The sequence below is a fragment of the Sinocyclocheilus grahami genome, unplaced genomic scaffold (genome assembly GCF_001515645.1).
Source record: "Sinocyclocheilus grahami isolate Dianchi unplaced genomic scaffold, SAMN03320097.WGS_v1.1 scaffold405.1, whole genome shotgun sequence".
Lineage (NCBI taxonomy): Eukaryota > Metazoa > Chordata > Actinopteri > Cypriniformes > Cyprinidae > Sinocyclocheilus > Sinocyclocheilus grahami.
This window is the reverse complement of record NW_015505584.1, coordinates 254,548-279,237: the sequence shown is the minus strand read 5'-3', so window position 1 is coordinate 279,237 and position 24,690 is coordinate 254,548. Positions and strand designations below refer to the sequence as shown.

General features: G+C 36.6%; 2 protein-coding genes across 2 annotated transcripts; one reads left to right on the top strand and one right to left on the bottom strand.

The window, feature by feature from the left end:
- The first annotated feature begins 1,174 nt into the window (after positions 1-1,174).
- Positions 1,175-10,412, top strand: LOC107550670 (26S proteasome non-ATPase regulatory subunit 1-like). The gene is made up of 15 exons (XM_016232008.1): positions 1,175-1,359; positions 1,839-1,882; positions 1,960-2,033; positions 3,060-3,229; positions 3,679-3,887; positions 4,119-4,262; positions 4,344-4,570; positions 6,775-6,835; positions 6,918-7,046; positions 7,192-7,280; positions 7,381-7,459; positions 8,227-8,400; positions 8,495-8,606; positions 8,813-9,009; positions 10,257-10,412. The coding sequence occupies exons 1-15, from the start codon at positions 1,344-1,346 to the stop codon at positions 10,395-10,397; spliced, it is 1,866 nt and encodes a 621-aa protein (XP_016087494.1). The 5' UTR covers positions 1,175-1,343; the 3' UTR covers positions 10,398-10,412.
- Positions 10,413-11,092: 680 nt separating this feature from the next.
- Positions 11,093-14,438, bottom strand: LOC107550659 (5-hydroxytryptamine receptor 2B-like). The gene is made up of 2 exons (XM_016231996.1): positions 14,148-14,438; positions 11,093-11,769 (listed from the first exon to the last, which is right to left on the bottom strand). Exons 1-2 carry the CDS (start codon positions 14,269-14,271, stop codon positions 11,093-11,095), a joined length of 801 nt encoding a protein of 266 aa, XP_016087482.1. The 5' UTR covers positions 14,272-14,438.
- Positions 14,439-24,690: the final 10,252 nt, after the last annotated feature.

The window sequence follows — 24,690 nt, the reverse complement described above, 5'->3', positions numbered from 1 at the left end:
ACGCGCACTCACACACACACACACACACACTCTCACACTCTCTCTCACACTCACACACACACACACACACTCACACGCACGCACACTCACTCACTCACTCACTCTCACACACACACTCACACGCACACACACTCACACACTCACTCACTCACACACACACTCACTCACTCTTTCACACACACACGCACGCACGCACGCACGCACTCACTCACTCACACACTCACTCACTCTTACACACACACACACACACTCACTCACTCACACACTCACTCACTTTTTCACAAGAAAAGGGGGGTTGCAAGAAAAAATACAAACAACAAAAACACACCTTTACAAAATCTTAGAAAGACAGACACTCGTACATGACTTTATATAATTCACCAAGGAATTCAATGTCTTTTGATAAATATTTTCGTCATTTTCGCTGATTTTTTTTGCCACGAAAAAGAAAGAGAGAAAAACAAATAAATAAATAAACGATTTCTTAATCTCAATTCTGACTTTTTCTCTCTCACAATTCTGAGTTTATCTCACAATTTCTCAGAACTGCGAGTTTCAAGTTAGAATTGGTAGATAAAAGTAAGATATAAACTCAGAATTGCGAGAAAAAAAGAATTAATTCATTAATTAATTTGAACCAATTTCACTTATTTGTGTTCACTAATTTGTGTAACATGTATTTTTTTCTTTTCGACTTTTCTTTCATCTTTAATTGATTTATTCAAGCACGATTCCTTCATGTGATTCTGAAGCAAAGAAGGGAATTCATTTGAGCCATTCAAAACGTTTTCAGTCCTATACAAGACATAATGTTGAATAAAGGAAGAGTTACATCAGGCTACGTTGCGTTTATTTCTTTACTTATTTATTTTTCAGATTAAAAAAGAAAGAAAGAAGGAAATGTGTTCCATGTTGCACCACCGAGCGGCTCGATCAGCCACAGCGTCACGAGCTGCTTTCTGAACGGCACAGAAGAAGAGCCGCTGTAGGGTTGACCGCCTCAAAGCCTGTCTGGAAACATTTCTTTTTTATTCTTGCCCCACCAATATATCCATTTGAAAATAACTGATATTACCCATTAAAAACAGTCGTTTTGCTAACTGCCACGTTCATGCATTCTGCAGTGTGACTGCATACGAAACGCCACATCATATTTTCAGGCGCAGTTTTCGGCGCGCCCCGCAGCAGCGCTCATCTTCAGATGAGTTTGTGCCACCACCGCCGCCGCTGCTGTGTAATACACACAGCTTCATTGAGAGTGAAATAGACTTTCTTCTTCTACTGACTGTTTGTGTGTTTAAATCCGTGTGCTGGAGGAGATCCGGTGACCGTCACAAACAGACATGATCACTTCAGCCGGTGAGTGCTTGCGAGTGAACGGGAAAGAGTGCGTTTGGTTTAGCTGAGTCACACAGCTAGCGGCTAACGGCTAACGCGGCGCACGAGTCTAATGAGCTTTACGACTTTATTTGTGCTTGACGCAAATACACGTACTCTTGTAATTACGCTATATGTACTACTTTAGCGCCTAAATGCAGCGGTGAGAGTGTAATTGTTTGCTAATGTCGTTTCGCGTGACATTGAGCGGTTTGTTTACATCAGCAACCGAAACTAAGAAACTGGCGTGTTGTATTAAAACGGTAGTGTGTTATATGCGTCTCAACATTGTCTTTACTGTACAACACTGTTATTTGTAAGTCAAACGGGTGTGCGAGGTTGTAATAATGCCACTGTCCTTATGGACTGGTATGGCTGACAGATGGATAGATAGGCTGCTAGACCGATATAGAGACAGCAAGCAGGAGAAGGCAGTAACTGGTGTTTCTGCTGTTCTGCAGCTGGGATCATCTCCCTCCTGGATGAAGAGGAGCCGCAGCTCAAGGTACAGCAGGAGCTCAGTCACAACACAGCTCTACAGATACAGATTCAGATTCACGAGCTTCTCTTCTTCTTTTAAAGGAGTTTGCTCTACAGAAACTTAACGCCATCGTCAATGACTTCTGGGCTGAGATCTCAGAGTCTGTGGACAAAATGTAAGTAGCAGTGACTGATTGGTTTAGAAGAGAATTGCAGCCAAAAAAATGGCTATGAGCTCATCTGAATGTGGTTCGAACCTGTTGTAAGCAGGGTTGTGTTTTTTAATTATTAGTAATAGTACTACTAATAATTGAGAAGTGTAGCCCATGTGAACTGCATGAATCTGGATGAAAAAAAAGAACATGATTGTTGTAATATTGTAGTTTTACAGCAGTTCTGTAAACTAAATTATTATGATCAAGTACTCGTTTTTATTGTACAGTGTAATAGTGAGATTAGTAATACATTGCTTTAGTGGTTTTCTCATTTTTTTTATAATTTAAGTTTATACATTTAAATACTACCACTGATTATTATTAATTACTTGTATTTGTTTTTTAATACGACAGTAGAAATGAAATAGTAATATTTATTCACTGTTTTTTTTTGTCATTTTAATAATAATTAAATATTTATTTACAGCACAGTCGCAATATTGCAATAGTAATATATGTATTATTAATATTGTTTAAAATATTAGAGTTTAAATCAAAAATATCATTTCGGATAATAATAACAACTCTCCTTGTTATTAATTGCTCGTCTTTTGTTTTTACAGTACAGTAGTATTATTGCAATAGTGTTATATTTCTTTATTGATTTACTTTGACATGATCATGATTAAAATTCTAATTCAAAATTACTTTCATTTTATTTTTCAAATCATAAAGCTAAAAGAAGAAATTACTAAATCAATAATACTATTGAAGTATAAAAATACTATTAAACTGTAAAAATGAGTAATAATAATCATAATAATAATACATTATTTAAAAATGCTATATATATATATATATATATATATATTTATTTAGTGCTTTTTATTTAGTTTTTTATTTTATTTAAATTATATCATTTTTAATGAAGAAGTGTTACCATTACAATAATACTACTGTAGTGTAAAAGTGATTAACAATTTCTGAAACATTTCATATGAATGTTTAGATACTTTTGAAGTGATGAACCGTGTTTTTCTCTGTCAGCGAGGTCCTGTATGAGGACGAGACGTTTCGTAGCAGAGCGTTTGCTGCGCTGGTGGCCTCTAAAGTGTTTTACCACCTCGGGGCTTTTGAGGAGTCTTTAAACTACGCTCTGGGCGCTGGAGATCTCTTCAACGTCAGTGACGTTTCCGAATATGTGGAGACCATTATTGGTAAGTGAATCTATTTGAAAGAAATTAATACTTTTATTATAAAGTCAGTAAAGACATTTATAATGATGTGAAAGATTTACATTTCAAATAAATGCTGTGCTTTTGAACTTTAGAGTCATTAAAGAAGCTTGAAAAAATATTAAGCAGCTGTTTTCAACATTGATAATAATCAGAAATGTTTCTTGAGCAGCAAATCAGCATATTAGAATGATTTCTGAAGATCACGTGACACTGAAGACTGGAGTAATGATGCTGAAAATACAGCTGCGCATCACAGAAATAAATTATTATTTTAGCAGAGATTCACATAGAAAACAGCTGTTTTAAATCATCATAATTTTTCCACAATATTATAGTTTTTACAGTTTTTTTTGATCAAATAACCGCAGCTCTGGTGAGCAGAAGAGACTTACCAGCCTTTTTCATTGTGTTATCCTTTTGCCCATCAGCCAAGTGTATTGATCATTACACCAAACTGCGTGTTGAGAATGCCGAGCTGCCAGAGGATGAGGAGAAGAAAAGCATCGATCCTCGTCTGGAGGGAATCGTCAACAAGATGTTCCAGCGCTGCCTGGGAGATCATATGTACAAACAAGCCATCGGCATCGCGCTGGAGACTCGACGCTTAGACATCTTTGAGAAAACCATCCTGGAATCTGTATGCTATTTATCTGCACAGTCTTACATCGAATATTAATAATAGAATATTAATACACTTTTGATGGAAGTTGCACCATGTGACATTTTGCCACTTCTTGCACCATATGACTTTGATTTTGTGGACAGTATTTAAAGGAAAAAAAAAATAAAAATATATATGTGTGTATATAGGCATATGTTAATGAGCTGTGTCAGAACCAGTTTTCAGGCCTTGTTTGGTTTCCTACAGAATGACATTGCTGGTTTGCTGGCCTACAGCCTGAAGATCTGCATGTCCCTCATGCAGAACAAGAAGTTTCGTAACGACGTTCTCCGAGTTCTCGTCAAGCTGTACATGAACCTGGAGAAGCCTGACTTCATTAACGTTTGCCAGGTGACCTGTCCTGAGCGGGTTGATCTTTATCCTGCTGTGCGTTCAGAGATTCCTCTCTGACGCTGTTGTTTTTCATCATAGTGTCTGATTTTCCTTGACGACCCTCAAGCCGTGAGCGATATATTGGAGAAGCTTGTGAAAGATGGTAACCTCCTGATGGCCTATCAGATCTGCTTTGACCTGTATGAGAGCGCCAGCCAGCAGTTCCTGTCCTCTGTCATTCAGAACCTGCGGACCGTGGGCACACCCATCCCCGCCGTGCCCGGATCCACCAACACAGGCACCGTGCCCACCCAAGACAAAGACAGGTACACATGTTACTGCTTCCATATTGGTGTATCATTGGTGTATGAGAGAACAACTGATAAATCAGTTTAGAAAATATCTTATCTGTGTGTAATGCAGATAAATGGGTGCCAGAATTTTGACGTTTCAAAAACACATACAGCAATCATGACAGTAATCCATACGACCCCAGCAGATGAATCAGTGTCTTACAAAAACAAATGGTCATTTTCTTAACTAGAAATAATTGCCTCTGGCCAGCTGTCATATGTATTCATGAGAGGGTCAAGTTTACAATGTTTCTTTAGCGAAGTGTGCGTGAAAACACGGAAATGCTATTATCACTTTTTGAGACTGTCACGTTGCACTGATGTCAGTTAATCAGAGAATATATGAAAAAATAAATAAAATGTAAAATTTGTTTAAATTAAAAACTTTAAAATTTTACAATAAAATATCAGTGTTTCCCCTGCCATTATTTTAGGGGGGCGGCCCGCCCCCCCAACGGCACCCCCCGCCCACCTTGAAGGTCAAGTTAATTTTATTTAATTATATTTTCTCTATAGCGCCAGATCACAACAGAAGTCATGTAAAGTTACCTTTCTTATAGAACATGTCTATACCTTGTTCTTTCATTAAGCAAACTAAATCGCCTTATGTTATTTATCTTATTTACAGGACGGCATGTCATTTCAGTCTCTCTACGTTATGGTCACACTCTCTGTATCACGCACAGCGGCGTTCCGCCCGATGCGCGCGCTCACACACACACACACACACACACACACACACGTAAGCCCACCCCGATTCATATTTAAATATGAATTCTGCGTGTCTCTGTGTTAATGAATGGCGCAGACGCGCGGTTTTGTGTAGTACTCATACTGAAACGCTCGTGACGCTTCCGGTGATATTAACCTCTGCCGTCTCACTAATGAGGACATAAATACACTAACAACATCTCCAGAACTGCTCTGAGAGTCACTTCATCAGCATTTGATCGTTTCATTTCAGTAAAACTATCCTCATATCATATACACACAGAAATTTAATGGTATTCACGGCAACCTGTCAAAATAAAAGTTCGGTTTAACTTGAGGGCATTGGCAGAAATATTTCTTCAATGTTTTAATTGTAATATTAAATGACCTTTATTTTCCCAAAAAATTAATTTGTTTAATTTTCATTACTTAAAAGATAGATTAAATGAATGTTTTATGCCTTAAAACAAAATGTAAATACACAACACAGAATTTCTGAGCAAAAAAAAATCATAAGGCTATTGTAAGAATAAATGAAACTTGTTTTATGCTTTCAAATTAGACATGCTAAAACAGAATTTGGTTACAGTAAAACATAAGGTTGGACAAATAAAACATTTCATAGGGCCCTAAACGTAATATTTGTTAAACTTTTAATAAATTGATGTTAAATTGTTTAAGTTTCATGATTTTAATTAATTAGACATGCTTTTTGATTAATAAAATGTCATTTAACCATTAAAAAGCTACCCCCCAAAAGCAGTAAAACTAGGGGAAACACTGAATAGAATTACTTTTTTAAAAGAAAATTAAGCCTATTTTCCCCCGAAGTTTTCATTTATTTTAATGTGAAAAATAACTTTTTTTCTTATGTATCATGACAGTATTTATTGTGCTATTTATTTTTAATTATGCTGTTTTTTTTGTTTGTTTTTTTAATCATTGTAAAATTTTTTCTACTACAAGACTGTAATATATATATATATATATACAGTAATAAAATGTATACAGTAATAAGTCATTGAGAATGACTGTATATATTTTATTGTAAAACTTTAAAATGACAATAAAATAATTACTTTTTTAAAAGAAAATTAAGCCTATTTTCCCCCCGAAGTTTGCATTTATTTTAATGTGAAAAATAACTTTTGTTCTTATGTATCATGACAGATTTTATTGTGCTATTTTTTTAAATTATGCTGTTTTAAAAAAAAATGTATCATTGTACAATGTTTTCTACTGCAAGGCAGTAAAAAAATATATACAGTAATAAGTCATTGAGAATTACACACGTCACTGCAAAAAATCATAAATCCTAAAAATAGGCTTCATTTTCTCTTTAGTTATGGTGAAGTTCCTTCACTGTAACTCGCATCCTTGAGGAATATTTAAACAAAAACGTTGAAATATGAGAAGATTTAATAAGATGATTGAGAACATAATTAAATGTGTTGTTATTGTTTCAGTGATGTGATGGAGACGGAGGATAAAGCTGGCAGTTCTCCTGCTGGAAAGGCTGCTGATGTGGCGAGTCATCACTTTAAGACTTTTAGCTCATCAGATACCATGCTTATAGAAACATGTTTCATTATTCTTTTCCTTTAAATAGAAGAGTGAGCCAAAAGACCAGAACTCAAAAATGATCAAAATACTAAGTGGTGAAATGGCCATTGAGCTGCACCTTCAGTTCCTCATTCGAAACAACAACGCAGATCTGATGATCCTCAAAAACACAAAGGTGAGAAGAAACCAGCTCTTGAACTGATTAAAGCCTCTGATGGTCTTTGATATCAGCTCAAGTAAATTTAATATGAATCAAATCCCAGATGTAGGCATTCTCCACTTCACGAGCTTGGTATATTTTTATTCCTGACTTATTTCAGGATGCGGTGCGAAATTCGGTGTGTCACACAGCGACGGTCATCGCAAACTCATTCATGCACACGGGAACAACAAGTGACCAGTTTCTACGGTAAAGCACATTCACATGCTTCGTCTCGCTAATGGAAATTTGGCCTCTTGATACTGACAACAAGAAAACTGATTATGGTAATTGCCATTTTATTTTACAGAGAGAATTTGGAGTGGCTGGCAAGAGCAACTAACTGGGCCAAATTCACTGCAACAGCCAGTCTTGGCGTCATTCACAAGGTTAGCATCATCATATATGCTCAAGGCACTTTCCACAAAAAGAGCACAGTTTGGTGTTTGTTGTAGATGTTTGGTTTACATGTTTGTGTGCTCATTTTGCTTTAGATGTTTGCATTTGTTCCCTTTTAGGATATTTGTTTGCTTTAGTTTTAAATGTTTTTTTTTTTTTGTTTTTCTTTTGTTTTAGGTGTTTGTTTGCATTCATATTTGTTTGTTTTGCATGTTTGCTTGCTTTTGTTTTGAATTTAAGATATTTGTTTATTTAAGATGTTTGTTTGTTATATTTTAGATGTATGTTTGTTTGCTTTTGTTTGTTTCAAATGTTTGTGTGATTTTGTTTAGTTTTAGATTTAGGATGTTTTTGTTTGTTAGTTTGTTTTAGATGTTTTTTTGTGTATTTAGATATTTGTTTTAGATGTTTGTAGTGAGAACTATTAAAACCATTTTAATATTAGTAATTATAATTAATACATTTTTTTATATATATATATAAAATAGTGTTTTTGTTTGTTTGGTTTTTTTGACTGTCCAGAGATCGACATTTAAATTAAACGTTACAATTTTGGCGTATTGAGTTGATTCAGTTTATTGTTATGGCACTACTTTCTGGCATTACAAAAAAATGGGACATTTCAACGTAGCAGGAAGCTCATATTTTGTATTGCTTGTGGAAAGTGATTGAAATTTGTTTTTTTTTCTTCATAAAAAAATGTAATATCATTATTTGTTTATTTTCATTTGTTAAATTTACTTGCATTTGTGTCCAGGGCCATGAAAAGGAGGCACTACAGTTAATGGCGACTTACCTGCCCAAAGACACCTCACCTGGATCAGCCTATCAGGAAGGAGGAGGGCTATATGCCCTTGGGCTGATCCACGCTAATCACGGAGGCGAAATCATCGACTACCTTCTAAGCCAGCTAAAGAATGCTAGTAATGATGTATGTGCATAATCACGTTCAAATAAAGTTTCACTGCACTGCAACTCCAAAAAGCAGGAATAATACTTTATATTCTTTCTATTTTTTCGTCCAGATTGTTCGTCATGGTGGCGCTCTGGGTCTCGGGTTAGCTGCCCTGGGCACTGCTCGCCAAGATGTCTACGATCTGCTCAAATCAAACCTCTATCAAGATGATGCAGTAACAGGCATGTCCAACATCTTATACGTAATTTATTGTCATCTGATTTTGGCACCTTTAGTTAATCTTTATCAGTAGTTTTCATGAACGCAAGCATCACTGTTACTATTGGTCGAATTTTGGGCAACCACCCAGAACACTTTATCATCATGGCAATCAGTCTGTAATTCTAGGTTCAGCTCACTGTCAACTTGTTGATTGGTGTTGTCACAGGAGAGGCGTCTGGTCTTGCTCTGGGGCTGGTGATGTTGGGCTCAAAGTCAGCCCAGGCCATTGAGGACATGGTGGGCTACGCTCAAGAGACCCAGCATGAAAAGATCCTGCGTGGACTTGCTGTCGGCATCGCCATGGTAATGTACGGAAGGATGGAAGAGGCCGATGCTCTAATTGAGAGTCTATGTAGAGATAAGGTGAGCACTGAGTTTATTTTTTTTATTTGTATATGTATATTTACAGACATGCATACATACACTACTGGTCAAAAGTTCAGTAAGACTTGTAATGTTTTTTTAAAAGAAGTCTCTTCTGCTCATCAAGGCTGCATTTATTTGAAATCTTGCAGAATGTTATTACAATATGAAATAATGGTTTCTATTTTAATATCCTTTAAAATATAATTTATTCCTGTGATCAAAGCTGAATTTTCATCAGCCGTTACTCCAGTATAAAGTGTCACATGATCCTTCACAAATGATTCTACTATGCTGATTTATTATTAGAATTATCAATGTTTGCTACAGTTGTGCTGCCAAATATTGTTTTGGAAACTGCGATACTTTTTATAGGATTCTTTGATGAATAAAAAGTTTAAAAGAACAGCATTTTTTCAAAATATAAATCTTTTCTAACAATATAAATCTTTATCACTTCTTAACAATTTAACACATCTTTGCTGAATAAAAGTTTTAATTTCTTTCAAAAAAAGAAAGAATTCAAATGTACTGACCCCAAACTGTTGAACGGTAGTGTATATTGTCAGAAAAGATTTATATTTTAAATAAATGCTCTTCTTTTTAACTTTTTATTCATCAAAGAATCCTGGAAAAAGTATCACGGTTTCCCAAAAAATATTAAGCAGCACAACATTGATAATAATAATAATAAATCAGCATATTAGAATGATTTCTGAAGATCATGTGACACTGAAGACTGGAGTAATGATGCTGAAAATACAGCTGCGCCTCACAGAAATAAATTACATTTTAAAATATATTCAAATAGAAAAACGTTATTTTACATCATAATAATATTTCACTATATTACATTTTTCCTGTATTTTTGATCAAATACATGCAGCCTTGATGAGCAGAAGAAACTCCTGCAGAAAAACATTTAAAATCGTTCTGATCCCAAACCTTTGACCGATAGTGTATATAAAATAAAAACTTTTTTTTTATTTTTTATATTTCAGATCACATTCATTTTTGTACTTGCCCTTAATCGCATCCTTTTCATGAAATTGTAATATTTCATACCTTTTTTAGGTTATTTTAAATGATGCTAATTGTGTCTCTAACAAGCAGAATGAATTCTTCGCAGTCTTAACTGTTTCCAGAAGGCTTTGTTTATTCTGTGAATATATTAACTGTGTTTTGAGGTTCTGGTCTTCAGTGCAGACAGCACACTGAGCTTCTGTTTCATCTCACTGTCCCGACAGGACCCCATCTTGCGCCGTTCGGGAATGTACACAGTGGCCATGGCGTACTGCGGCTCTGGGAACAACAAAGCCATCCGGCGACTGCTGCACGTGGCTGTGAGTCTTACATTTGCAAATATTACAAACAATAAGAATTATTAGATGCAAACACATAAGGGTCATTCCTCAATTACAAGAAAGAAAAAAAGGTTAGATTGTAATGTTTTATGTAGTTGTTTTTTTTCTTCAAGTTTTTAAGTAACTTATGAAAAAGGGGAAAAAGTGTTTTAAAATCAGGGGAAGACACATAATATACTATAGACATAATATAGTATAATATAATTATTTAATAACCTTGTCAGGGCAGCAGAGTTGAATATCAGGAATATCATTCAAAAATGTATGGTGTGGGCTTTATTAGATTAGATATCATTAAACATTATAATTAAATATTATTAGGTCAGTATTTTTACTGAATTCTGAAAAAACAAACAAACAAGGCCATAATCTGATTTTCATTTTGGAACGCATGATAAATAATTAAGTTTAAATTATTTATATATAAAAAACACAGAAATATTAATAGATAGGAAAAAACAAAAACATTATACATAGTGTAGCTTTCTTTCTTTCTTTCTTTTTGTGTTGAGCAGGGCATCAGTCCTGCATTTCCTCCAGGTGGCGACATTTCCATAAGTGGTTTTGTACTTGCAGCAAAAGAGCTTGCAGTGTTGTTCTTGTTTCCTGTTCTGCTGTACGTTTTATTGTAATATCAGTATTTCAGAGTTATGCTCTGGTAAATCTCAGACAGTTTAATGTATTTATACAACGGCAAGAAAATAACCTGCATGCCAAAGTTAAAGTTGGCCATTGCTCACTGAGCTGTAGTTACATGTGATGTAGCGCTTAAAGGCCTCCCTGAACGTCCTGTTGAACAGTGTATAAACCAGGGGGTTGATTCCCGACGAAGCGTAGCCCACCCATTGAAAGATATCCAACAGTTGCTCCACTAGATTACTGTCGCACCCTTGACAGAGTACAGAAGTCACATTGGTAATGAAGAAAGGACACCACATTACAACAAACAACATGAATACAATCACCAGAACCTTTGACGCCCTTTGTTCATTGCTCAAGTTTTGCATGGACCTTTTTCCTATGGTGGACATCCTGCGGAGAGGGACCTCATCCCTTGTGACGGGACGCAGTGTTCGGTCCCTTTTAATTCCATTTGCATTGGCCACTTTCACAGGTGAAGAGAGAACTGGTAGTTCCTGGTTGAAGATGGTGGAAATGCTGGGCCTTGTAGCTCCCATTCTCAAAAGATAGGCCTTCTTGCGCAGTATTTGGATTGTCAGCAAGTAGATAATCATCATAATTGTAAGAGGTATAAAGAAAGCTGTCAAAGACCCATACACCTTGAAGTCCCCGAAGCCTTCTGGCGACAGCAGACAGGTGTGGTTGTTGTTGAAGGTGATGTTGTTTGGATGGTCGAAGACTTGTAGCCCTTTGATTGGAATAGGTATTGCAATACCTAATGGAAAAAGACCAATCGTTAAATTGAGCAGGGAATAAGGTTGAAATTAAACATTGAAATTATCAAGCCAATTAAAATTTACTTCAGGCATGTCCAATCTTGCTTTTAGAGAGTCACATTCCTACAGTTTAACTTCAGCTCTAATTAAACATACCTTAACCTGCTAAACATGGTCCACAGGGTTACTTGAAATGTCAAGGCAGTTGGAGCAATTTGGAGTCAGTATTGTAGTAATCAAGACCAGATTTCATGTATCCCAAAGTAAAGCATTTACACTGTCTGAATCATTCAGACCCTCTTCAAGTCAACCTCCTTCTGGTCTCGGTCTTGACTCTGAGTCAGCCTCTGTTGGTCTGGGCCTGGACTTGGACCTAAATGAGCTGGTCTCATTGGAGTTAAACTCTCCAGGATAGTGGATATCCAGGAGCAGGATTAGGCACCACTGGACTAGGTTATTGCATAGTTAGTCATCTCCTTTGTAAATGCCTGCCTACTGAATAGTACTTTTTGTGCTTTTGACAGTTACTTTCTATTTTTTTAAGGAATGCTACTAGTTGGTGGATTGCCAGACTCATTGGTTCTGCAGAAGCCCTGAACAGTTCAGCTTATCTGGGGTTAATCTGATCCCGATTAGGTTCTTAAGGTGTTCACATAAGAAATACAATTAAAAAGAGCAGGAGATGTCTTGTGATAACAAGTGGAATTGCGTATGCATTTGTTCAGTCGATTGTTTATGCGTTTCCCACAATGTTTCCTGACACATCAGGCTCACTTTAAATGTAAAAGCTGTAGACTGGTTTTTCTTGTTTATGATGTCTTGTTTGGACATGCACATAAATGCATTACTTTAAATTCATCCCAGCTTTTGCATCTCTTCTTGTATTTAGTGGTTCTTAACATTATTAAATAAATGGATACAAGCTTGAGTTTAACAAAAACGGTTCAAGAGGTTAAACACTCGGGAGGCTTTTGGACTATTCATCAAGCTCTTCAGTGACGCTGTTTATTTTAGTGACAGACATGAAATGGTGCATAATCGAGTTGGTCTTCATCACATTGCACTTACAGATGCTGCTGTTTAAAGCCTTTAAATAAGATCACATCGTTTTCATCTCGGCAGTTTTTGTTTGTCTTTTTCATGCTCAAGTAAAATGGATGGACTGTGTGGTACATGCCATATTATTGCTCTCATTACAATTCCATATTTACCAGAAGTGGAAAGGAAGGTAAAATGCAAAATTTGTGAAATTTTTCATAAAATACATCATGAAACTCTTAAATATCTTATCAAAATACTTCAGGTTACTGGTTTATCAAAGTTGCATTTTGTAACATCTTTTTGGGTCTCAGTTTTACGCTAGGTGCTTCTATTTCAAACATGATTTCTAGTCTGCATGGACCAGAACTATCATGTATCTCTAGGCTTGTGTGAGTGAGCGGACCTCCCTTAAGGTGTTCACATAAGAAATACAATTAAAAAGAGCAGGAGATGTCTTGTGATAACAAGTGGAATTGCGAATGCATTTGCCATTCATTACCAATAATAGCAGGTACAACATCAATAACACATCTTAGACTTGAGTTCTCTCACTTCAAGTATCTATAACCATCAGCTCCTGTTAAACCGTAAAACTGCTTTGTCAAAGGTGAGAATATGCGAAGTCGTTCTCAGGAGTGCACAGGGACTTGGTGTTCATGGTCAGTGTTGAAGTGACACAGATCGTGGCCTGCCTTTCATGGTGGAGAAATGGCTTCATGATTCCAGAACGTGCGTCGAGCTAGTCCAAAACAACGCAGCCAAAGTCATCATCTGGACTGATGTTAACGAGTAGAAATCGCAAGGTGTTTACTTTCGTTTCACCCCCCACAATCCAGCGTCCACGTATAACTAAAACCCGATCTTTTTGCTTGTATAAACGGAAGCTCCCTGGTCAGTCAGTGACATGAGATAAATAAAATTTGTGCGTATGCAACTTTTCCGGAGACGAGTGTTGAGATCATTGATCGGTTTGGCGTTCAAGGACTGGATTTTGCCACATTTGTATAAAGCTGTAATTTTACATTTGGTTAAATGTAGGTAATGAAACACTAGATTTGAGTTTGTTCCCATTTTTGAAACCGTATAAGCCTCTTCATCTTCTGGAAGGAAATTGTGGTGTTTGTGTTTATAAAATTGAAAATGGAAATTCCCTGCATCTGTAAAGCCAATATTTCCTTTCGTTTTTATAGTAGATGTGAATATTTAAAGGATTAATTCACAATTGTTTATAAAGGACACGATTCAAGATTATTCCAGACTCTTCCAGGAGTGGTGAAGGAAAATACTGAACACATGTAATTTGTTTTCCAAAGTGTTTTTCATCATTGTGACATACCTATAGAGATTAGCCAGACCAGTGCGATTTTAGCCAGCACTTTAGCTCTGGACTTGTACTGGCTGTGCTGGATTGGTTTCTTGATCGCAATGTAGCGGTCGAGGGAGATGGCACACAGGTGCATGATGGAGGCAGTTGAGAACAAGACATCCAGAAAGAGCCAGATAGGGCACAGGAAATCTGCAAGGGGCCATCTGGAGTCTGAAATATGAAGAGAATATTAAGCACTAATCAGTGGGCTGTCTGAATTTAAATTAGGACCAACTCGGAGACCTATATGTCATTTTGTGATTGGACACACACATTTTAAAGACATCTTTTCACCATTATTTCATGCATGCTAACTTCTTCCGAGTTAGTGCGCAATTCAATGGTTCCAGAAAAATCCAGTCCTAACCTGTTCTCTTAAATATTCCAAACTAGTATTAACTACTCAGTTCTCCTCTTTAGACACCCATGAAGAACTTCAGATAAGTCAAACATGTTCTAAATCACAGATGCTTCATAATGATGATACTGACTGTTTGATAGTGATGAAGGGAAAGAAATTAATTACATGGAACAAACAATATGATAAAATGTTTTTGCTAATCCCTTCAGTCGATTGTTTATGCGTTTCCCACAATGTTTCCTGACACATCAGGCTCACTTTAAATGTAAAAGCTGTAGACTGGTTTTTCTTGTTTATGATGTCTTGTTTGGACATGCACATAAATGCATTACTTTAAATTCATCCCAGCTTTTGCATCTCTTCTTGTATTTAGTGGTTCTTAACATTATTAAATAAATGGATACAAGCTTGAGTTTAACAAAAACGGTTCAAGAGGTTAAACACTCGGGAGGCTTTTGGACTATTCATCAAGCTCTTCAGTGACGCTGTTTATTTTAGTGACAGACATGAAATGGTGCATAATCGAGTTGGTCTTCATCACATTGCACTTACAGATGCTGCTGTTTAAAGCCTTTAAATAAGATCACATCGTTTTCATCTCGGCAGTTTTTGTTTGTCTTTTTCATGCTCAAGTAAAATGGATGGACTGTGTGGTACATGCCATATTATTGCTCTCATTACAATTCCATATTTACCAGAAGTGGAAAGGAAGGTAAAATGCAAAATTTGTGAAATTTTTCATAAAATACATCATGAAACTCTTAAATATCTTATCAAAATACTTCAGGTTACTGGTTTATCAAAGTTGCATTTTGTAACATCTTTTTGGGTCTCAGTTTTACGCTAGGTGCTTCTATTTCAAACATGATTTCTAGTCTGCATGGACCAGAACTATCATGTATCTCTAGGCTTGTGTGAGTGAGCGGACCTCCATGGTTTGGAGAGCCTCTAACCAAATGTTGAAAACTGGCACTAGTCAGGTCACCCCTCTTTACTAAACAGATTCTCATAGAAGCTCCTCAGAGAGGGCTACATTATTGCCAGCTGGGCTTTCTGAATCCGGCATGTTTTTGTAGTCATTTTGGAGCTAAATTAATTTAACCAGCATTACAGTCACATGTATAACATGCATTAGATGACTCCATTCTGTATTTGCTTGGGAAACACTAGGTTAAATCGACTAGGTAGTTTCTCCCAATCACAGGAACATTTAATCTTTTAAACATTTAAAGTAATCTTTTATTCAATCAGCCATTGTTGCTCAGTAGATTCTATTCATCAAGCTCTTCAGTGACGCTGTTTATTTTAGTGACAGACATGAAATGGTGCATAATCGAGTTGGTCTTCATCACATTGCACTTACAGATGCTGCTGTTTAAAGCCTTCAAATAAGATCACATCGTTTTCATCTCGGAAGTTTTTGTTTGTCTTTTTCATGCTCAAGTAAAATGGATGGACTGTGTGGTACATGCCATATTATTGCTCTCATTACAATTCCATATTTACCAGAAGTGGAAAGGAAGGTAAAATGCAAAATTAGTGAAATTTTTCATAAAATACATCATGAAACTCTTAAATATCTTATCAAAATACTTCAGGTTACTGGTTTATCAAAGTTGCATTTTGTAACATCTTTTTGGGTCTCAGTTTTACGCTAGGTGCTTCTATTTCAAACATGATTTCTAGTCTGCATGGACCAGAACTATCATGTATCTCTAAGCTTGTGTGAGTGAGCGGACCTCCATGGTTTGGAGAGCCTCTAACCAAATGTTGAAAACTGGCACTAGTCAGGTCACCCCTCTTTACTAAACAGATTCTCATAGAAGCTCCTCAGAGAGGGCTACATTATTGCCAGCTGGGCTTTCTGAATCCGGCATGTTTTTGTAGTCATTTTGGAGCTAAATTAATTTAACCAGCATTACAGTCACATGTATAACATGCATTAGATGACTCCATTCTGTATTTGCTTGGGAAACACTAGGTTAAATCGACTAGGTAGTTTCTCCCAATCACAGGAACATTGAATCTTTTAAACATTTAAAGTAATCTTTTATTCAATCAGCCATTGTTGCTCAGTAGATAATAAATGTTGAATCTGAAAAGAATTAACTTTTAAATTTAGAAAACTGTAGTGTGTAAATGTAATAAGAATCCATGCAACTGGGAGTTTGGTGTAAGGGTGAAAGATTTCCAAAAGATTTTGCAATGCAAATTTGCGGTGTTGACCACAGGGCCTGAATTTTGTTTTGGAAAATGGGGGGGAATTCCCCCTGTGAACGAGTCTTAAAGGTGCAATAGGTGATTGTCTTCAGAAACATTTTTTGTTATGCTGGTTGAAAGTCTCTTCACATCCCTATAGCAATCATTAAGTTAAGTGGTCTAAATGTATTTATCTGCATTTATATATTCTGTGGAAGGCGTAGGACACTCGGTCCGAGCGTTTTAATTGGCTTTCCTACCTGCCTGTCAAACGTATGTGTTAGCATACCTCTGCGCACCAGGTTCGCGCAGACAGGATACGTCATCAGCGCGTTCACGCACACTGCAGACAGAGCGAGAATGGCAGACATCAACAACCCGATCTTCCTTCCTGGTATTGTAGTACTTTTAAAGGTTTCTCACCGGTGAATGACACATGATGTAACCCAGCGGTTCCCAATCTCAGTCCTCGCGCCCCCCGCTCTGCATATTTCTCGCTTAGTTAACACACCCGATTCAGATAAACAGCTCGTTAGAAGTGAGCTACGTGCATGAACTGTTTTCCGATCAATATGATCCCTACACAGTGTCCATTGCTCCCTACTCCCTGAGCAGGGGAAATCCGTTGAACTTCACTTCGAAACATGGGCTGGAATTAGGAACCGCTGATGCAGCCTATTGTAGTAATGTTGGTATTCTGGTCTGTGAGCGTATATGCGTTCAGGGGGCGTGTCTTTGGACTGCGATTGCGGGGAGGGTGGGACATTCGCTTTCAGTGCTATCAGGCTAAAGTTAGCATTTTCCAAGATCTCCAACTGCACCTTTAAGACCTCATGCACGGATCTAACATATACTGTTACACATAAGTTTTGTTTCTCAAATGTTTACATTCACTTAATAGCCTATATACCGACAGTGTTTAGTATAAATCGACTGTTTACGTGAATACTCATCAAGATGGGCATTTTGACTTAATTTTGTATGTATTTGGCCGTTTACGCGCAATAAGGCGAATCTGAAACATTAAAGTGTGACAAACATGCAAAAAAATAAGAAATCAGGAAGGGGGCCAACACTTTTTCACACCACTGTATGTGCGCGCGCTTTGGGTGTTTGCTCACAAAAAGCGATCTCACAGAGAGTACACAAGTACTGAATCAAGCACTTTAATGTTTAAAATGGTAAGGCTCAGAAACACATGCAAATGATACATTCCGTCATCTGTCCCGAGCGTCTTTCACGCTGAAATATTTGCGGGAATTTCCCACGTTACAAGCATGGAAACTTCCGATCAATATGATCCCTACACAGTGTCCATTGCTCCCTACTCCCTGAGCAGGGGAAATCCGTTGAACTTCACTTCGAAACATGGGCTGGAATTAGGAACCGCTGATGCAGCCTATTGTAGTAATGTTGGTATTCTGGTCTGTGAGCGTATATGCGTTCAGGGGGCGTGTCTTTGGACTGCGATTGCGGGGAGGGTGGGACATTCGCTTTCAGTGCTATCAGGCTAAAGTTAGCATTTTCCAAGATCTCCAACTGCACCTTTAAGACCTCATGCACGGATCTAACATATACTGTTACACAAGTTTTGTTTCTCAAATGTTTACATTCACTTAATAGCCTATATACCGACAGTGTTTAGTATAAATCGACTGTTTACGTGAATACTCATCAAGATGGGCATTTTGACTTAATTTTGTATGTATTTGGCCGTTTACGCGCAATAAGGCGAAACACAACTTCATTCTGTAATCGCGCGCTCTCAAATGCGGCTCTATGTGCGCACGCTTTGGGTGTTTGCTCACAAAAAGCGATCTCACAGAGAGTACACAAGTACTGAATCAAGCACTTTAATGTTTAAAATGGTAAGGCTCAGAAACACATGCAAAATGATACATTCCGTCATCTGTCCCGAGCGTCTTTCACGCTGAAATATTTGCGGGAATTTCCCACGTTACAAGCATGGAAACTGCAGGAATCAGTAGAATTATGCGCAATCCCGCGCCAAAATTCAAGCCCTGGATCAACAGATAGCCACTTGGTTTGAAAGTGATTCTGTGTGAGTCAGTTTTTACCTAAATGTTATGCATGTAAACACTTTAATATATAAAATATCACAAACCCTCCTATAAAAAGTTTCGGGTGATCGCTCAATGGAATTATTCAGTTTTGTCTAATCTGAAACTGTCTTTAGAAAGCTTCATGGAGAAATGAATAGCACATCAAAAAAAAATGTTATGTCTCACCCACAAAATCTAAGTTAACATATTCACTCTATCGTCCAGCCCAGGTTCCCATATAGACTACAGGTAAGTGTGCCCTTTCTTCCTGAAAGCAAAATAAAGAGACACTCTGCTCCACCACACTTTAGGTTTGCACTGCCAAGTCTCAACTTCCTCATGTAAATATTTCTCTCATTCTCAGAGAAACACATTTGTGGGCTCTTGTTTTTAGCCTTGCTGAGACTCTTTATCAAGCACTGTGTAGACTTTCACAGTGTTCAGTCATGGCTTTAACTTCAGTGCCTGTCTTCACCTGGTCCACAGATGTAGATGGATGTGGCCGCTGGTGGACGTTTGGTCTTAATGTTTTAGTAAGCACATCTTGCCTCCACAGGACTGAAACCTTTGAATTACTCCAGTTGGTAAAGGTTGCTTTTATTTTTATTATTACATTTAATAGCAGGTTATTATGTTGTGAATTCACGTCTAGAGTTACTGCTGTCTTGGTCAATAAATTGTGGCACTCACACGTTGTATTATTGTACTCCTTCCTCCAAAGGTAAACCTGCCAGTGTTCATGATTTCTGGTAAGCTTCAGCTCTTTGGTCGAAACCTTTCTTTCTCTTTCTGCGTTCATACATTGTTCTCTTCCTGTGGAACACCTTTAGAACATATTTGCAAGCCTGTCATTTTCCCATCCCTGCAGTCCTTAGGGGACTCCTCAGTTTCTTCACATCACCATGGCTTGGTGTAACCCAGCTACTTAAAGTTTTGTCTTTGAGGTTTTCGACAAATACAACCAACAAAAGCCCACCCTTCCCATATTTACATTTGGTATCTGTTTTCTCCCAGACTCTCAAACACAGTGTTTGACAATTTCTTTTGGATGAATAGCATCTGTTAAAAGATTTTCCAGGACAAATGACTGGATTTAAAGGGCAATGCTGGGTAATAACTAATTGTATGTAATCTGGATTTCATGATCAGATTCCAAAAATGAAGTACTTGTAATTTGTTACATTTTAGTCAGATAGCTATTTAATTTAAAAAAGTGTTTTCTTAATATTTCAACATCGCATCAACTACTGGTGAACACTGCAGTTCCTTCATGAAACCTTGATGCAATGTTTAATGGACTTTGTTGTTAATAACATCGAATTATATATATTTTCTTTCTCTTTGTATTTTTATATCAGTATGGTACAAGATTATCCCATTTAAATCAATGTGATAAACGAGTTAGGTCAAAAGTAATCTGAAAGTAGTCTGATTATATTACTTGAAATGTCTAATGCATTACGTTACTGACTACAATTAGTAAGTAATCTACCCAGCACTGTTAAAGGGATAGTTCACCCTAAAAATGCACCCAAGTCATTTATTCACTCTCATATCATTCCAAAGCTTGGACTGCATTGTCGTAACGGTGAGCAAATAATGACAGCATTTTATTGCTGAATTGCTCTTTAAGGTTCTTGTTTGAGAGCCAAATTATGATCTAGTAAACAAGTTCTGGTTCACCTAAAGCTGCGATGTGCACAGACAAGGTGCAGCGAATGGAGGTTCCATAAATGTCATCAGATCTATTTAATGAGAAATAATGGACCGACTGGAGGATTTGGCATTGGAACTGAAAGCCAAGCTGGCATAAGAACGACAATAGTAGTAGCTTGGCAGATGTTGTATAGTTTGAAACTTGTGAGGCATGTTTACTCCTGAAATGTTTTGAAGAGTGCTTGACTTCTGTGTGTATTCATTCTGTCAGTGCAGGGAAGCGAAATAGGGTGTTTATCACATTATTTAATGTGGTTTTAGTGAAATTCTGAGAAAGACTATTGCATTTCCCCTACTAACTTTGCCACATTTTTTTCCCTATTAAAAGCTAAAAAGTAAAATAAATTTTTTTAACTATATATTTTCTAAATTTAAAATGGTTCTAAATACGTTTTTTCGCTTATGAGATATTTTTAAAAATTGAGTATATATATTTTTTACTTACCTTAAACTAAAACCTGAAGATTTCCTCTGTGCATTAGTTTAATTCCATATTATTCATCGTTGTATTTTTCCCCGTCTTTTAAGCAAGTGAAATAAGTGCTTCTTCACTAAACGTTCCTCAGTTTGCAGCTTCTCTCATTTTATATGTACTCACAAAAAAAGTACATTGCGATGACTAAATTCTGTGTGGGAACGGATCCAGATATTATCTCTCTTTTCAGTTGCATGCTGAGGAATGTCCTTGTTGTTGAGCAGCTGGCATCACCTAGCGTGATCACCGGTTTAAAACTTCATCCGTCCTCTAACCCTTCCTCTCTCATTCGGTGTCTGCTTACTGACTCGCTCTGCCTCTCCCTCCCTCCCTCCCTCTCTCTCTCTCCCTCTCTCTCTCTCTCTTGCTCGCTCGCTCATGAGTTAAACCTGGAGAAACAGATGAATGTGTCGACACTGAGGTGGGTCCATTGATCCTGGATGGATGGATCCTGTCATTTTCTTCAGTGCAGCGAAGCTACTGTTTATTTTTGTCATTCATAGTTTTCCTGTAGCTTAATTCATCCTTTTTTTTTGTTGCCATTTAGTCACCTAGTCAATTTTTTAAAATCGTTTTGTACATCCCTGCCACCTACTTTTCATATTTTCAATATGAACTTCATATTTTATCTATTGGGTTTGTATCCAGACTTGAACCTTGAAGCACCCAGGTAATTTTCTTCAGCTGTCTGTATATCCAGAGGGAGCGGGATTGTCCTTTAACACCATCTGAATACTGAGGGGGTTGGTCCAGTGGCGGATCTGTCGTATTTTAAGATGTATCGATTGAGGTTTCGACTCGCAATTTTGCATTAAAAGACTTTTGCGAGGCCAATCCGTGAACAGTCTTTGTCCAGCTCCTTCCCATTACCGCCATGTGCTCAGGCTGCATAGACACACGTGTTTGCCACCTTGACATGGTGAAGCTGGAGGTTAAAGCTGGTTACAACAAAAACGTGTTTGTCTGTGTTTTGTACATGCTACCAATCAAATATATGAATGCACCTACTTTAATTATGTAGTGACCATAGAAAGATTTTAAACCGCAGCTCTTTGTCTAGATCCCAGATGCTCATACAGTAACCGCTTCATGAGGTGCATCCTGGGGTGCTCTGTAAACTATTAAAGGAGTTTCTACCAGTTATAGTATCATTTGGTGTACTATTGTAGTTTTAGTATTTTCAATTTTCTTTTTATGTTTTACATTTTTATTTTAATTTGAGCCATTTTTTGAGTAATTTTGATTTAGACATTTTTAGTTTATTTAATTACTTTATATCAATCTAAAAGAAAAAACAATTATGTTTGGGCAGCAAGCATAAATAAGTTATATACGTTTTTTTTTTAATATTTCCTTTTATTTCATTTTATTTCAAGCAGTATTTTTTTCTTTTACACTTGAAATGTCATTTCACCTACTTCAACTTAAAACTTTAAAGCAGCAACTGGATTTAAGTCATGCAAACTTTTTTCAATCCTTTCAAATTATATTAATCTGACCTAAATGTAATATTTTGAAATCCATGCATTTGCTTTTATGCTCGAGTTTTGTAGACATCTAATTAGAAATGTTTCAGTTGAAACGCTGACTTTTGTCTTGTGTGTGTATGTATGGAAACTTGAGGCCGAAACCTTTTTTTTTCTCCGCTAACAAAACCTGAAGTCTATGTTTTGATGATAAGCTGTTAAAGTAATGCCAGTGGAACCAGGGCTGTTGTAGGGGACTCTCTTTTGTTTGTTCCTTTTACTGGTGCGTTTTGAAAGCGTCTTGCAAAGGGAAACTCTTGAACCATGAACGCCTCCGACTCCTGGAGTGTGTCAGGCTTCGTCTTTTGTTTATGAAAGTTAACAAGAAAAAACTTAAATCAGACAAAACCAAATTTAGGAGGGAGCTTTTAGCTAAAGATTTAAGAGGCTGTAAAGGTTGATTGTGTTTGCATAGACAAATCAGTTCTTATGAAGGAATTATATATATATGTATGTATATGTAGATTAAAAGCTTTTTGGGGACAGTAATCATTAACACTGAACGAGTGCAAGTTGTACATATAAGTTTTTTATTATTATTAGTGCTTTCATTAGTACGTTTAGTACCTTTTCATTAGTATTTAAATCTTGGATTTCTGTTTAATGAATTTATAAATGTACTATGCATAAGTATCTGTATATAGTGTGGAGTGTAAACGAATGTTGTACTTTTTTTGTAAATGGCTACATTTATTAATTTTTATCAAATTGGCAAGTGGTTATGAATGAATACCAGAATGTATTGAAGGCAAATCTATTTCTGTGTGAAAACAAATGAAGCTCCAGTCTGAATCTGAGATGAGCATCTAAACTAGAGACACCGATTGCAATCGTCTTGGCTGATTCTGATTTCCAATGTTTGTTGTAAGTGTGACTTGCCGATATTGATTTTTGGCAGTTCCCATTTTCTTTCTAAGAACTATAATTGGCAGCATGTACAAACAAAAATCTATACTTTTTTTACAATACAAAAATTATTTATATAATAAAATAAATGATTAAACATTACAATTTCCCCCAATCTGGACTAAGTTACAGTTGTTCTCTGACTTAAACAACTCTCAAAATAAAGTGCTCTGTGACTGGAAAGAGGAAGAAATTAGTTGCTGTATGTAACAAAACAGATGTCATTTCCCACTATGTTTATAAATGGTCATTTTTTTCCCCTAACTTTATTAAATGTGTCATCTTTCACATCAAATACTTACACTGTTTCAATTAATTCAGTTAGAATAATAATAAACTTGTAGAGTTGTTACCATTCAAATGAAATCAGTATCAACAAACTCCGTCTTTCCACTGCAGGAAACACAGAGTCTGCATCTGAAGTGGCATTAGATGTATTTACACTGTTTGATGAAGCTGAGCTGCCATAAATGCATTTCAAATGCATAAATACTTTTATAAGATTAATGTTTTAAAATTTTTTAAACATGCAAATAAAATATGTTGGGGGAAATTATACTTTTAAATATGAAACCAAACCACCAGTAGGTGGCGGCAAATGTTTTAATGAGTGTTAAGTCAAATCCTTTTTTATTGCTAGTTGGCATTTGTATGCGAGTGCTAAATTGTGGATTAGCTTCTCACGGAAAGGGTTTGGGCTGTGGGAAGGGTTCGAGTTGTCTCAACTGGACATGCTGTCTGTCTTTTTTTTGTTGTTGCTCTGGACCTAAACTGAAGTTTAATTCACTTTACTGTCAACCTGGTATTATACAAACTGTACCAACCTAGTACAAACCTCTTGAGCATATTGGCATCGGTCAGTCAAATTATCCATGTCGATCTGATTAGTCTGGTTTAAAGATTACATATTCCTTATATTTCATTGCCATGTTTCTGTAGAAAATAAAGGTACTCATCTTTTTATGTGCAGTTTGATAATGTTTTGATGCCTGATTTCACTTGAAGCAATTACGAATCTAGATTGGAGCTTAAGCATGCCACTTTATACAAGTGTATATAGCAGTATAGAATCATAATATCACCCATTGCTTCCATTATCGGCCACAACAAAGACATTTTATAAGGTTTTTGGCAGAATTTCTATATCAGTGCTTCATTCATTCATGCATTCGTTCATGCATTCATTCATTGAGAGTCAAGTCAATGAGAAGTGCTAATTCTCTATTATAAGTTTAATGACTTTATGTTCTGAGTCTAAAAATAACAC

Excerpts from the sequence above, each read along its gene's own strand:
- LOC107550670 (XM_016232008.1), top strand. Across the intron at positions 2,034-3,059 it reads TCAGAGTCTGTGGACAAAAT|CGAGGTCCTGTATGAGGACG; the intron begins GTAAGTAGCAGT and ends TTTCTCTGTCAG. Across the intron at positions 7,460-8,226 it reads GTCTTGGCGTCATTCACAAG|GGCCATGAAAAGGAGGCACT; the intron begins GTTAGCATCATC and ends ATTTGTGTCCAG.
- LOC107550659 (XM_016231996.1), bottom strand. The coding sequence starts at position 14,271 with ATGCACCTGTGTGCCATCTCCCTCGACCGCTACATTGCGATCAAGAAA. Across the intron at positions 11,770-14,147 it reads GGTCTGGCTAATCTCTATAG|GTATTGCAATACCTATTCCA; the intron begins GTATGTCACAAT and ends TTTTTCCATTAG.